Source organism: Taudactylus pleione, unplaced genomic scaffold (genome assembly GCF_031769625.1).
Source record: "Taudactylus pleione unplaced genomic scaffold, aTauple2 ptg000077l, whole genome shotgun sequence".
Taxonomy (NCBI): Eukaryota; Metazoa; Chordata; class Amphibia; order Anura; family Myobatrachidae; genus Taudactylus; species Taudactylus pleione.
Window position 1 is genome coordinate 428601 of NW_028284479.1, and position 14211 is coordinate 442811.

The window sequence follows — 14211 nt, forward strand, 5'->3', positions numbered from 1 at the left end:
TCCGCACGTAGCCCACAAACCATAGGTGTGCTTAGGTCATGGTGTGCACCTACAGTATGTCCAGGGGATGGGGGTAGTGTTATAGCACTTCCTTTCCCACGAGCCTGTTCCACTTCCATACACTGGTTCATACACTGAAATTTAGACTTGAGCTCCAAATCTAAATCAGCCATTTTATATCTTCCTCCCTGCTCTGCAACATGGTTTTGTCAAAGTGCATATTGTCTTTTTTTTTTTTGCTTTACTCCTACCTCTACATATATTGCACAATTTTACAGTCATCTTTTAAATGTCAATGACAGAGCACATTATTATGAGAGGACTTACGTTCACATTTTGCTCCTCTCTCTTCATAATTTGGCAGGCACTGACACTCCATAACACCTGTGCTTGAGCTCATACAGCGGCTATTTTCTTTACATTTCAGTGCCGCACATTCTGGCAAAGCTAATGATGTAAAACAAATCCATACATTGAAGTCATCCTCTCACATAAGAATACATCCTAATTCAAATCATTTTGCTTTGTAAAAAAAAACCTAAATATTTCATTAGTCTATCGATAAGTAACCAAAGCATTGCTCCTGAAATCCTACTTACGTTGATCACACCTGAGTCCACCATAGCCAGAGAGGCACAAGCATATACCATCTCCTTTGATCCCACTGTTGCAAACCCCATGTACACAATCGCATACTGTGAGGAAATATAAATGACACAGTACATTAGACACCGATAACATTTCAGTCATCCGACATAGAAGGGCCACACAAGGACAGTTACCTACATTTGCCTTAGGGCCACATAATTTTTAAAGTAAAAAAAAAAAAGTATTCAAAAAAGAAGAAAAATCACAATTATGAGCTGAACAAGTTTAATAAAACAATGTATTATCTTTATGTCCTTGTTTTATGTTCTAATGGACGGTGGCAATGGAGCACTCAGACAGCAGCCCGACTCTCCCTGTGACTTCAGATCCTGGACTGTCCAAGGTTCTCATACAGGATGCACAAATTAGCTCCACTGACCGCGTGTTTGAGACCCCTGATGTAGGGCCATCTACATATGTAACATAACATTTACTTTTAAAGAGGCACACACATTATTAGTACAGGCTACACTGACATCTTATATAGATAATTTGCTTAGTCCCTTTGTCCAGAACGCTCTGAATTTGAATATCTCAAAGTCTAATTAAGATGTTAATGTGATTCTTTTGTGACGGATTTCAATCAGCAATAAATTACAGAATTTGGAATAAAACTGTATAAAATTTGCTGAAAAAAAAAACCCCCATAAAGAAATGCTTTGGTATAGCTAACCTTAAAATGTCAAGAAAACTACCAGACATTTTAAGGTACCGGGGGAAGCGCGATAGGGGTGACCACCACCGGCTGCTGTTATCAAGCACTACTGGTGGTCTGTGCTCTCACATGGACCCGGCACCCTAGCCATGTGCGGACACTGTTTACGTTCTGCACAGTTCGGCTCCTGATTGGCTGCCTGACTGCATGATGTAGCTATTACATAAAAAGTGAGGGCCTGCGGGCGGCACAACAGGTGAGGCTGCTGCCGTAAGGGGCGCTCTTCCCTCACCTACTTTCTCCAACACGTCGATTCCTGGCTTGCAACTCCCAGCCAATCAGCACCGGGTTAGCTCCTCAAAAGCAACTTCTCTGTTCTCTGCTTTCCACGAGAGCTGCAGCCGCTGATTGGCGGGAGGCTGGGAGACGGTGAGGCGGAGTAACAGTGCATTATCATTTGCATCCTGGAAACGGTTCATTTTGCTTCAGAGTCATGGCCAAATATATCAACACGTCGATTCCAGGCTCGCAACTCCCAGCCAATGAGCACCGGGTTTGCGCCTCGAAAGCAAAGCCTCTTTTCTTTGCTTTCCGCAAGAGCTGCCAGCAGCCGCTGATTGGCGGGAGGCTGGGAGACGGTAAGGTGGAGTAACAGTGCATTACCATTTGCATCTATAGGGGCTCAGCTTGCAATACTCCCTGGAAATGGACCATTTTGCTTCAGAGTCCATAGCCAAACACACACGCACTTACAAATTGGCGAAATGTTACATTAAAAAAAACCCATAAAAGGGCGTGGCTTAGCCGATTATGTTTCACATATCTTTTATTACCCAATTCCGTCATATTAACATATGTTCTAGCCATTATCTAGCAAAGCATTTTTTGTACATATGTTCTGGGTTCAAATTGGCGAAATGTTTGCCACGAGCATACTAGTTAGAAATAAATAGTAGTGAAAGCTACTCACCATTCTACTAATTTACATGGGAAGGGAGAGAGGTGTAAACACACAGTCCACTAGCTTTTCAAAATCACTTAGTGCATGTCAGTTGTAATCTCCAGCACTCAAGCACATAAAATATGATTTTTTTCGTGTAATGTTTGCTTTTAGTGATCATATAATACAGTACTACACTGTAATAGTATTAAACTCAATTAATTAAAACATTTTTTCCTTCAAATTTAAAAAAATCATGCAGCTAATAGATTTAGAGCACTGAATATTAAAACCAGCATCCAGCAATAAGATACCCTATCAGTAGTACTATATTGTGTTAAATAGAAAAATAATATAGTAATTCAAGTTACATCTTGAATAATAGAATCTAAAGATCCCAGTTATTGTTGGCAACTAATGTATAGGAAATGTGAGCTTGTTTGAGTGTTAGTTGATGATGACAATGATATATAGTATATATAACATTATTCATAAGGAGTTAGTAAAAAAAAAAAGATGCTAAAATCAATTTTTATGAAAATCCCTAAATATCTTATTCATTAGCATTATTTAGTCACTATGAGGCAAGTGCAAAGTAAATGCAAATCAGCTGCAATTGCTCCCAGATAGCAAGTTTGGAATGAAATCGGTATGACATACCGCCAGACCTAAGCCCGGCGGATGTAATACCGATGCCGGAAGGCAGAAAACTGAAGATCCTGACAGGATAAATATTGTAACTATCCCCAACCCTCTCCCCCCCTAACGCTAACCCTCACTTAGGGGTGCCTAACCCTAAACTTCCCCCCTAGTGCCTAACCCTAACCGCCCCCCAGGGGTACCTAAATCTAAGCCCCCCTCCCCGCACCCTAAACCTAACCCTCCCCCCAGGGGTGCCTAACCATAACCCTCCCTTCCCCTAGCCGAACCCTAACCCACCCGGGGGGGTGCCTAACCCTGTCCCTCTGTGAGCCCCTAAACCTAACCCTCCCCACCCCCCACGGCTGTCCGCTCCCGACGCCCGGCTTACCTTCGTTCGGTATGCCGGGCGTCAGGATTTTGGCGGATGGATAATGATGGGCGTCGGGATTTCGATGCCTATCATTAGTCCCATGCCGAGATTTGACAGTCAGGTTTCTGACCGCATACCGTTTGGAACTGAGTAGTTATATTTTCCCACCCGCACATGCAGGGGGGGTTTCCGAGTACCTAGAACCCCCCCCTGCCCGTTGCTCCATCGCCGCCCCCGAGCAGCTGAACAAAATATTATGTTTTTTTGGTAAAGAGACACTGCCTGTGCTGGCTTAGGGGGAGCTGCAGCGTGAAAGCCCCTCCCAGTCAGTTACCATAGGCCGGGGCACTGTGATCGGAGGAGAGCGCCTGCCGCACTGTCCAAAACTGCAAGCTGAGGAGTCTCGTAGACGCAGGACGTAGGTGGGGTGCCCGCAGCTGGGGGGATAATGTTTATTGTACAAAGCCAGGTGACTGCTGTATGTCTATGCGGCCTGCTGCCACCATAATACTGCTGTAGGGGCAGCCAGGTGCTGTGTGCGGGAACCCTCTCCCGGAGCCCCAGCTGTCAGATGATGTGACTGCTGGACGTGTTTACGGAAGCAGTCATCTCCAGGTCAGTGACTGCCGTGACTGTGCTCAGTGCTGGGGGGAATCTTCCTCCCTTCTTCCCAGCCCCAAGGGTCACTTACACAGGACTCCAGGGGAGGTAGGGAGCCACTGCCAGCCGCCTATATCCTAGGGAAGGTGAGTGAGCTGCAGGCGCCATGTGTGTACATGGCTGCTGCTGCCTGAGTGAGGGATAGACAGTATAGAGGTACAAGGGGTAAATAAGTAAGAGATGGAAGAGGAGCAGAGGTAACATGTGAGACATTAAAGAAAGGGGAAATAAAACAGATATGGGGAACAGGTGGATGGTATGAACACAGGTAGGATAACTTTCTATAATATAATATGGTTTCTTTTATCCTACATAGTGTTAAAAAGTGTCTAAAATTGATTTCACATTATCAAAATCCCTAAAGCTTTTAGCGTTCTAAGTGTTCCCCAGATTCCAGGTCATTCAAGTCAATATTCCATACCCCCACTCACTAATTGTATTGCCGCGCTCTCTCCTGTAAGCCTCATGTGTGTGTATCACATGTTGAGGGTGCTGGCGGGGGGAGGGGTGAAGGATCTTTAATAAATGATGGTGTACTTATAGTGTACTTATTTACCTGCATTCAATTTGCCTGCACTCATGTTTTTAAATGAAAGCGGTCTCTGTCAATGTGTGTGTCTATTTGTGTAGTTTTGTCAGTGTGTCTGTGTGCATGTCTATGTCATTGTTTGTGTAATGCTGAACTTGCCCATTAAATACATATATAGGGAATATTTATTGTGGTTAAATTTTTTTTTATTGGAAAACCCCCTTTCAAAATCCTGCGTTTGCCACTATTCCCGATATGCTGGGTTGTACACACCTTTGCAAGAGAACCGCCTTATCCATATACTTGGTTTGATACCCATCATCATCAGTGTGCACATGCACAAACCTTATCCCTGGTGCAAAAGATGCATCTTAAAATCCAGATGTATATCCGCTTTTGGGCAACTCTGCATTGTTCGTAATTCTGTCTACATGCCCTCACTGAGCATTGCCTACTTTCATTACAGCCCAGTAGAGATGTCACCGAAATGCGTACCACTCTGCATCACTGCACATGCGTAACCTTGGTCTGGATCATGCACAGTGCAAAAACATATAAGATGCGTTCCATAATCAGGCGTACCTTTAATTCTGCATCAGCCCCTATAATCTTAAAAAAATTAACATACAGAAAGGTACTGGCAGATAGTTAGCAATACTGTATTTATGCAGAGATTCTGGCCTAAGAAATACAAAGATTACAAAAGTTGCATTAATGAATTTTATATGCAATTGATCACATTATAGACTGTTTCTATAATGTAATCAACAGTGCTGTTGTGAATATTACCATTGCACAAAATAGTGTGATAAATAAATTAGTAAATTGAGCCCAACTCGGCTCAGTTCACTTTTAATGGGTTGGGTATATATTGTTGACATGGTCATAATGTTGACTTACAGCATGTCAACATTGAACACGTCAACATTCATCATGCTGACACTGATGAAATGTCAACATAATTAGAATGTTGACAAAACGCACCTGGTGGTCCACTGGTGTCTTCCGGGTCTGGTGTTCAGAGAATGTTGAGATCCAGATGATCCTGCGGCGGTTCTGGTGAAGAGTAACGTTAACCCTAAAACTATCCCTCCCCTCCTGCAGCCTAAGCCTAACCTCCCCTCCTGCAGTCTAAAGGTGCCTATCCATAAGGCAACCTGAAAAACTGCACATCTAGCGTTCAGTCCTTCGCGTCGCCGGGTGCGGTGCCCGCACTGAACGGTGTTCACTGAACGTCTTTCAGTGCAGGATCCCGACCTCCTATCTGGGAACATGTGGAACCTGACGATCGTCGTCAGGTTGACCAGCATGTTCCGTAGATAGTCAGGGTCGGCAAGGACCCAGCATGCACGCGCATCGCTGGTCCTTGCCGGCTATCCATTAGACAACTTACTGAACAATTAGACCAAAACCTCCTGGTTTTGGTCGGATCGTTCAAAAAGTCGTGTAATGGATAGGCCCTTTAAACCTAACCTCCCCTCCTGCAACCTAAGCTTCCCTCCTGTAGCCTAAGCCTAACTTCCCCTCCTGCAGCCTAAGCCTAACTTCCCCTCCTGCAGCCTAAGCCTAACCTCCCCTCCTGCAGCCTCCTTAATGTTTGACATTCTGAGAATGTTGGCATTTCAGATGTCGCCATTGTGAACATGTCAAATTTCTGTGGTTGACATTTCAACAATGTCGACATCATAGCTGTGGACATTGTAATGGCAACATTTTGATTGTCGACATTGTAAATGTTGACATGACAACTGCATCCCCTTTTAACAACTGAAAATGATAGCTAACTTCATTACACTAGTCAAATGAGAGTACGAGCAACTGCTTTTCTCATACAGCTAGCGCCACCTTGTGGTAGCATTCTAATAATATCATTGTAATGTATGAAGTTAAATATTGACATTTAGGTCTAAATTTACTAAAATGAGGTTTTGTCCAATGATGTTTTTTTTCAACAGTTTCAAAACAATTTACTAATTGCCAACAATTTTACAGTAACCAATCAGTAGATTTGTGAAGCAGAAATTTTACAATATACTGGAAAACCCACCTGAAAACAAAAAGAGGTTGTTGGTAGGTGCAAGGGCCCATGCTGGTCTGTTATTGCAAGTCAAGCAAGACGGTGTTTCCTGGCAATAATGTGTGTGGACTTTGGAGCAACTGAGAAGTAGGGAGGAGGAAGAGCACCAGACCCCGCACCAGGGTGTATGAAGGCTGTGTATAGAATGAGTCTTTAGAGCATGTTTGGTTCTGGATTCCTTATCAGGACAGGAGGTAATGCAAATGTTTGTCCTCAACTACACAAACCTCCTGAATCTTTACATTCTGTTTGGAGCCTGTAACAGCACACTCCAGTGTAGTGTCTTGGCGGTACTACTGCTGCACGCTGTTTATGACTATGACTTTATAGCCATAGGCACCTTCCAGTCTGTATGCTCTTGAGTGGCAGGCATTACACAGAAGACATTTCCAAGGCACTTCTCAAGTGTTGAATGGACGTCAAAAGACTGTCGCTAACATAGTTATTCTTCACCAACCAAAGGCACAGTGGCATGGGCTAAAGGTAGCATTTTGTACATTTGCAGGTGTACCTAGTGTCTGTGGAACAATATATTGCATACATATTTATTTGAGAGCACCTCAGTACAGAGCTGAGGTATATATCAACCACCACCACCGCTATCACTCTCTCAATGTGCAGGTGATCTGCAATGAAAATATCCCAGCCCTCTACAACAAGTTTAAGAAAATAGAAATGATGGAAGGATGTCTACTAGGTGCTCTATGTAAAAACAACATCCATTTGTATATATAGTAAACAGACTTGTTATATTGCACATTATGGGTCTAGTTCTGAGTCGGGTGTTTAACATACAGCACATGCACACAGGGCTGCCAAGTACCGGGCCAGGCCAGGGTGTAAGGGACGTGGCATAAGCGCTGGGGGTCGTGGCCATGCCCCCTTAAGAAGAAAAAAAATGAAAAAAAATATTGCTGCAGCGCCGCAGAGGGGGGCGCTGTGAGCCCCTCAGTCCAGCGCATATCCGGGGGGGGGGGGGGCGAGATCAAGATGAACGGTCCCCCCACAGTCAGATTAGACTGCTGTCTCCCTTTGCAGCCCAGCACACAGCAGCGTGTGCTGGGCTGCTCAGCTTACAGGGAGGAGGGGGGCGGCATCGGACCCGGGCCCCTGCTAGGCCCCTCCGGCAAGCCTGGGCCCGGGTAATTAGCTCTCCCCCCTCTCGGTGCCTCTGCATGCACATATGCATTGCAAATGTAAGAATTTTTCCATAGCTCTGTCCTATTCTGAGGCAGACACATCTTTGCCCATCCGTCTTTCCATAAAATGGCCATTTCAGAGTGGGTACTGAGTGGTGACGATATGTTTGTACGAAGCTGTTCTGTGGTGTGGGAGTGTCACAAGAGTATCATGGGCGTGTAGCTTCAGTTGTGTTTACAGGGAAGAGAAATCTATTTTCTCTTGCACCTAATATGGGGCTTGTACAAGTGCCGATACCAATGACGACGGTGGCAGTTATGGATGGAAAAACAGTGGGCCGAACGGCTTCTTGATTGAAGCGCAAGGACAATCGTATTAACCCTATGCATATGAGGCAATTATTTATAACTAGTTTATATGTACTGTAAGTCTTTTTCTCACAAAATAACTTATTTTCAGAGATGTTTAATTTGAAAACAACAAATTGTTGTAGATCATTTCTGAGGGTGTCCTCAGTGTCCTCTCTCTCTGGCACCCTTGGCATGGATTGTATATGGGAAGTCAGATCAATAGATGTATTGTGACATTGCCATTTGACTGTTACATCATCTTAGACTTCTACAGGGTGTCTTGTAACAAAGTGCACTGTGCTATATAACAACGTATAATCAACAGTTATATCTAATGATATTTCAATCTACTTATCTTTTCCCTTTTAAAAGAGACTTTCCTCTGAAATTGCTGTGTCCCCCACCATGGCCACCTTTATGCACACACTGCGCCTATGTGGAGTTGTGGCAGCTACATAACCTGTAAATTCTGTGGTGGGGGTGAGTGAGGGGTCGGAAGGGGACGGGAGGAGAGCGCCTGTGCCTCCTGCAGCTCTTCACTCCTCAGTCAATTTTTCTTTCAAATGTCTTTTTAATGTCTGAAAATCTGTTTCTGCAGTGGGTCACCGTTCTCTTTAATGGCCCCACTGCATGGAATGCATCAGAGACCTGTGACCATAACTGCAGCTTGTGACCTTGAATGGTCCTGGCCACTCTTCTCTCCAAAATGTGGCTATAGCAGGGAATATAACTGCTCATTCACACACAATTATCATCATGAGAAAAGCCAAAGGTATACCCTGCCTTTTTCTTAATATTTTTACCAACCATCTTGTAATCTCTTCAGTGCCTCATCTTACCCTTCCTAATTTAACTGCCTCAATTTCTCTTCCACACTCCATCACTTTTCTGTTCTCCCTCCATGGGGTACATTTACTAAAGCTTCTAAAAAAAAAAAAAAGACAAGTAGTGGTGTTGCCCACAGCAGCCAATCAGAATAGGTCTGTCGATCTACTCTGCCATGAATGACACTTACACGAGCTTACTCACAAACAACACTGGTGAGGGTTGTAAAGCAAACAGACAAGCAACAAGACAAAAAAAAACACAGGAAACCTCCTGGAAATCCCAATTGGAAACTTACACACAAAACTGCTCTGCACCGCTCATCTCTCTCACCGATAGAGCTCCTCACAGCCCTTTTACAGGTAGAGGTTGTGAATGCAAAATTAGGTGTTGTTGGAGACAGCCAAAAGGAAAACAAATAAAGTGACTGATTTTGCAAACGTTCTTTTTCCGCAAAACGTTGTTGGCTTCGGGAGCCGTTTTGCAATTTATAAATCACCACACATTGTGGGCTGTTTGGGAATGATCCTCCAGAACACTGTATAGTAAATGCTGCTGTTTGTAGCAGTAAATTGCTGGTGATATGTAGCAAATTCAAAACAGCCACAAAATGAAATTTTTAGTTTAGTAACTATAGCCCTTAGACTTGATTGTGTAAATTAAATTAGTGGTTCCCAAACGTGGTCCCCAAGGCACCCTAACAGTCCAAGTTTTCAGGATATCCATACTTAGACACAGGTGACTTAATTAACACCTCAGTCAATTTGATTACCATCTATGCACAAACATGGATTTCCTTAAAAGCTGGACTGTTAGGGTGCCGTAAGGATTGAGGACCCGATTCATGTTCAGCAAGCAAGAGGCTGTGCAATACCATCCAGCAAAAATGTTAATACTGCGGGAGGCGTCTATAGGAAGCAGACGCTTCCTGACAGCAATAGCATTATGGGTGCAGCGTGCGTAGACGCTGCCTCGGATCACCATCGCGACCATCAGCGATGACAGCAGCAGTGGACAGTCTGAGTAAGCTCCAAATTACTCAGGCTGGCAGTCTGCAAGGTCAGGCAATCTGCATCCACCGACTCAGACCCTGGACTTGGCACACCCGGAAAACGGGGATGACACTCCCTGTTTTCGGGAACACTGCCCAGGCACAACCCCGCTCTGCCCTCCAAACACTGCAGCATGTGAACCATGTTGTGGCTTGATGTTCTGAGAGTGACATCGCAGAATGGGACCTGCCCATGCACAGTTTTTCGATAATCTGAAAATTGCATGAGATCCATCATCAGCATATGGAACATAAATCAGGCCCTGATTCAGGGAACCCCTGGTGTACTGTAAACTATTCATGCCTCACTTTGCTAGTGAGTAATTGTTTTCAAATAATATCTTGATCCAGTAAGCAAGTATATTTTATGCTAAACATACTAGGCAGAATAAACAATTCAGAGCAATAAAAGTGTCAGAATATGTGAAAACTAACAGAAAGTTAAACAGAAAGTTATTGATTAGTGAAGCAAATTAAACATTTGGGCCCCCATTTATCAGCGAAGCATAACTCCTTTAGCGCTCTCTAAAGGGGTATATGTCCTCGTTTCTGGATTTAACAAACAGCGGTAATCTAAGATTACCGCTGTTTGTCACAGCATTGTTCTCGCCATCTTTAAATAGCGACAGCGATGCAGTTCTTATAGACGACAATTGGGATCTGGTGCTGCCCTCCTGGCTTCAGCGAAGCCTCCCAGGCACTGTCGGGTCCCCGTATCATGTAGAATGACCGTTGTGCATGCGCATTACACCGGAGCAGCGTTAGGCTGCCAGCAGCCCAGCGGAGGACCTTGCCGATGAGGAGTGTCGAAACTGGATTATTGGCTGAGACAAGATCAGCTTAAAATTGAATCGCAGCGACGCCATTTTGCAAAATGGCCGCCTAAGCGCCATTTTAGATAATCTCACACTTTAGTACATGTGGCGATAATACTATTAGCATCATGCGAATGCATCTGTGACCATCGCCATAAGTTACGGCGATTCACCAAAAGCCTATTTCAAGACATTACGTATTATAAAGGATATATTTCAGAAATGGCTTTACAGTATGTCAAAATTGGATTGCATTAGATGAATAGAGCAAACGGCCACGTGACAACTAGCTTGTGTAGATAAGCTTCCTGGACAGTGTCTGTTCTCACTACAGGTGGCCTGGCTCAAATACACACCTTACATTAGCAAGCTTCCTGCAATGAAATGACTTCAAAGACTAGAGTGTTATCTTAAGTCTGTCTCTTGTAGCTGGGCTATTTGCATTCACACAAGAGAATGGGAGAATAAAGAGTTTTTCTTTTGAAGCCTGGGACAGGTGGGGGCTGCTGACAGAGGGGTCATGTGGAACTATCATGCTCAGCAATCCACACTGCTAGATGTTCACTTAGTAAGTGTTAAGTGCACCATTTCTCATACACACATTAATACGCACGCATCTGCCCCAAGTTAACTAGTGTCTTTATATCAAACCCTGCATACTCACACATTACATATCCACATAAAAGGTTTAATAAGCTTTAAGATATAAGATTTAAGTTTGTTCAGTTAGTTTAAATGCTGTGAAATAAAGATGTTTGATAACTAAGGTTTTATACATGCTAAGAGAGCCGTGTTTGGTTTCATACTGATTCATACTCTTTCAACAGAATTCCGGTACTATCGGTGTGGAGATCACATCATGCATTCTCAACTTATGGATCGCAGAGACTACAAGCAACAAAATGTATATTTTATTAACAACTGTTAGGATGCAGCATGGGGGTGGGAAGGGCAGAGACCATCAGCTGTTAGAGGCTGGGTGAGTCTATTTGAACCAGCCTGTTAAACGCTCTGTAACAGATGCTTCTCCCCTGGGAACCAATGATATCAGCAACAAACTTCTCTATTGTCCTGTCTATTCTGGGGGGTATAAATATGTGTGCTCAAACACTGTGTCTTTAGTCTTCTTGCTGAACGCTGAGGGACGAAGTGTTTCTTGCTGAAGCCTAACATCTGGACCAGAATGCGCTGCGTATGTATACTGTACTTGGGGTCTGTATAATTCCTTTGCGTCTAATTGTGTCTGGATCAATAACGTGTAACTGACTGTACTTTTTACTTGAATAATACTTTGTGCTTCGGAACCACACGTTCCAAGTCTGGAGTCTTTTATTTACTGTATGACTGCGTACGCAAATTGACGTCATCCTTAGAGGTTTATAGGTAGGATTTTAGAAGGTACAGGCAGGAGTATATAGAGGTTAATTTCAATATCGTCAGGAGGACTTGGCTGGACTTCGTCAGAGGGGTAAGTATTGGTAAATACCAGCGGATATTTCGTTTGTATCACAGTGATACTAAATGAAAAATTCTGCTGGTACTGTATTTGCCTAATAAATGGAGGTCAAAATGAGAGAGGATTTTTGAATATTGTATATATATATATATATAAATATATATTTATATATATATATATATGTATATATATATAGTAAAGGTGCATACACACACAATGATTTTTTGAACGGTTATCGATAACGATATTGTTTATCGTTCAATCGTTGAAAAAATCGTTCACTTTCTGAGTTAAAACGAATGATTATCGTTCATGCGCGTTCACGTTTGTAATTTGTAGTTCAGTCAGACTGACCAATTGAACGTTTTTCATTAAGGGAATATGCAAAATTTGTTTGTAGTTCAAAAAAATAGTTCATTACACTTTAAAAAATCTGGCAGATAATCTGACAGAAAATTGTTCATAAATTTGTTGGTAACAAAATCGTTGTGTGTGTATGCAGCTTTAAAAGTAACATTCAGTAGAGGAATACTGTCGGTAAAAAGACATACCATTGCTGCAGTCAGCACCATACATATTGTCATCAGCACACTTCTCACAAACTGTTCCAGCAAATCCTTCCTAAACAAAAGTGGATACAGTTAGCTGAGGTTATTAATATACGGAAATGTGAGACAATGTATATTCTTTGTTTTGTTTTTCATATTTATTTTTATTCTATTCAACCCTATTTCAAATTATCTGTATGTTCAACACATTGAAATATAAAAAAAGAGTTTTGTAATGTCACATCAAAAGCCATTTCCAGAGAGTACTGCATTACAATGAGATGCAATTATTTAGATTTTGCCTTAACTGAAAACTAAATAATGAAAGTCATTTATATGAACCTAATTTAATCATTAAAACTCAATTGGATAAGGCTCAAGCTACAGGCCCAACAACCAATAATAATTAAAATAGAAAAAGTACATGGAGGTTACATGGCAACAGGTAGTAGTGAGAATATCACAGAGCACATACCTGACACACACAGGTACCATTTCCAGGCATCCCATCAGAGCACGTTCCTCTGTTGTTACATGGGGATGATGCTCCACCAGGACATTCTGTAAGCACAGCATTAGTGACTTCAATACATGTATTCACATTCATGTAATACAAACAAACCAGTGTGTTACCCAATACACACATGTGAGGCAATCAGCAGACTTGGTTAGACAGAGTGCCAGTGCCTGATTGGTCTGATGTCTGCATAATGTGGTATGCGGCCAGCAAGTTATCATACAAAACATTATTCCTCAGGTATTTTCCTGTAAGAATGGCAATTTTATCTCTCTTGATGAGAGATAAAATTGTGAGATATAAATCACCAACCAATCAACTTCTAACTTACATTTTATAGGCTGTGTTTGAAGGAGCTTATTGGTTAATACTTTTTCTCTCACAATGTTATCTTTCATCAAGCTTTGGTACATAAGCCCCTTAGTTGGTTGTTTTATTTAAAAGATTGCAATCTGTCTATGAAACAGTAACATTCTACAAAAGGAAAGAGGAAGTGTTGCCCACGGGAACCAATCAGATTACAGTTATCATTTTTAAGAATGTTCTTAATAAATTATTGCGTTAATTTTTTTGGTTCCTGCAGGCAGCACCTCCACTCTTCTTGTTTAGAATTATATCCCTATTAGAAATGATATAGCTTTGCAATAGACACAGGCGCTGTATCTTCATTAGTGTTTTCTCTTTGTAATGTTTCTGGAGACACTGTAGAAGTCACTCCGGTTAGATACCAGCAGCAGAGACTAATATATAATATACTGCAAATTTAATTTGTCATGATTATGGCCTAATTAGCGCCTGATTTATTTCTAGAGCTTGTTTATTTTTTACAAATTCCATTGCAACTATGGAATCTCATGGATCTATGATTTCACATACGAAACATGTGCCCTACCCTTATGCTCGGTACACACTGACAGATACATTGGGCGATTAATTGATCGGCCAATATATCTGCTGCCCCTCGGCCGGTGTGTACTCGCGATATGTC

General features: G+C 42.5%; 1 protein-coding gene across 1 annotated transcript in view; it reads right to left on the reverse strand.

Annotated features, from left to right (window-relative positions):
- The window catches only part of STAB2 (stabilin 2), a 209063-nt gene that overhangs the window by 166222 nt on the left and 28630 nt on the right, over positions 1-14211 (reverse strand). The window contains exons 4-7 of the mRNA XM_088467854.1: positions 13182-13267; positions 12710-12779; positions 600-695; positions 328-447 (exon numbers count right to left, since the gene is read on the reverse strand). Of these exons, the coding sequence (XP_088323980.1) occupies positions 328-447; positions 600-695; positions 12710-12779; positions 13182-13267 (372 nt within the window). The remainder of the gene's footprint in view (positions 1-327; positions 448-599; positions 696-12709; positions 12780-13181; positions 13268-14211) is intronic.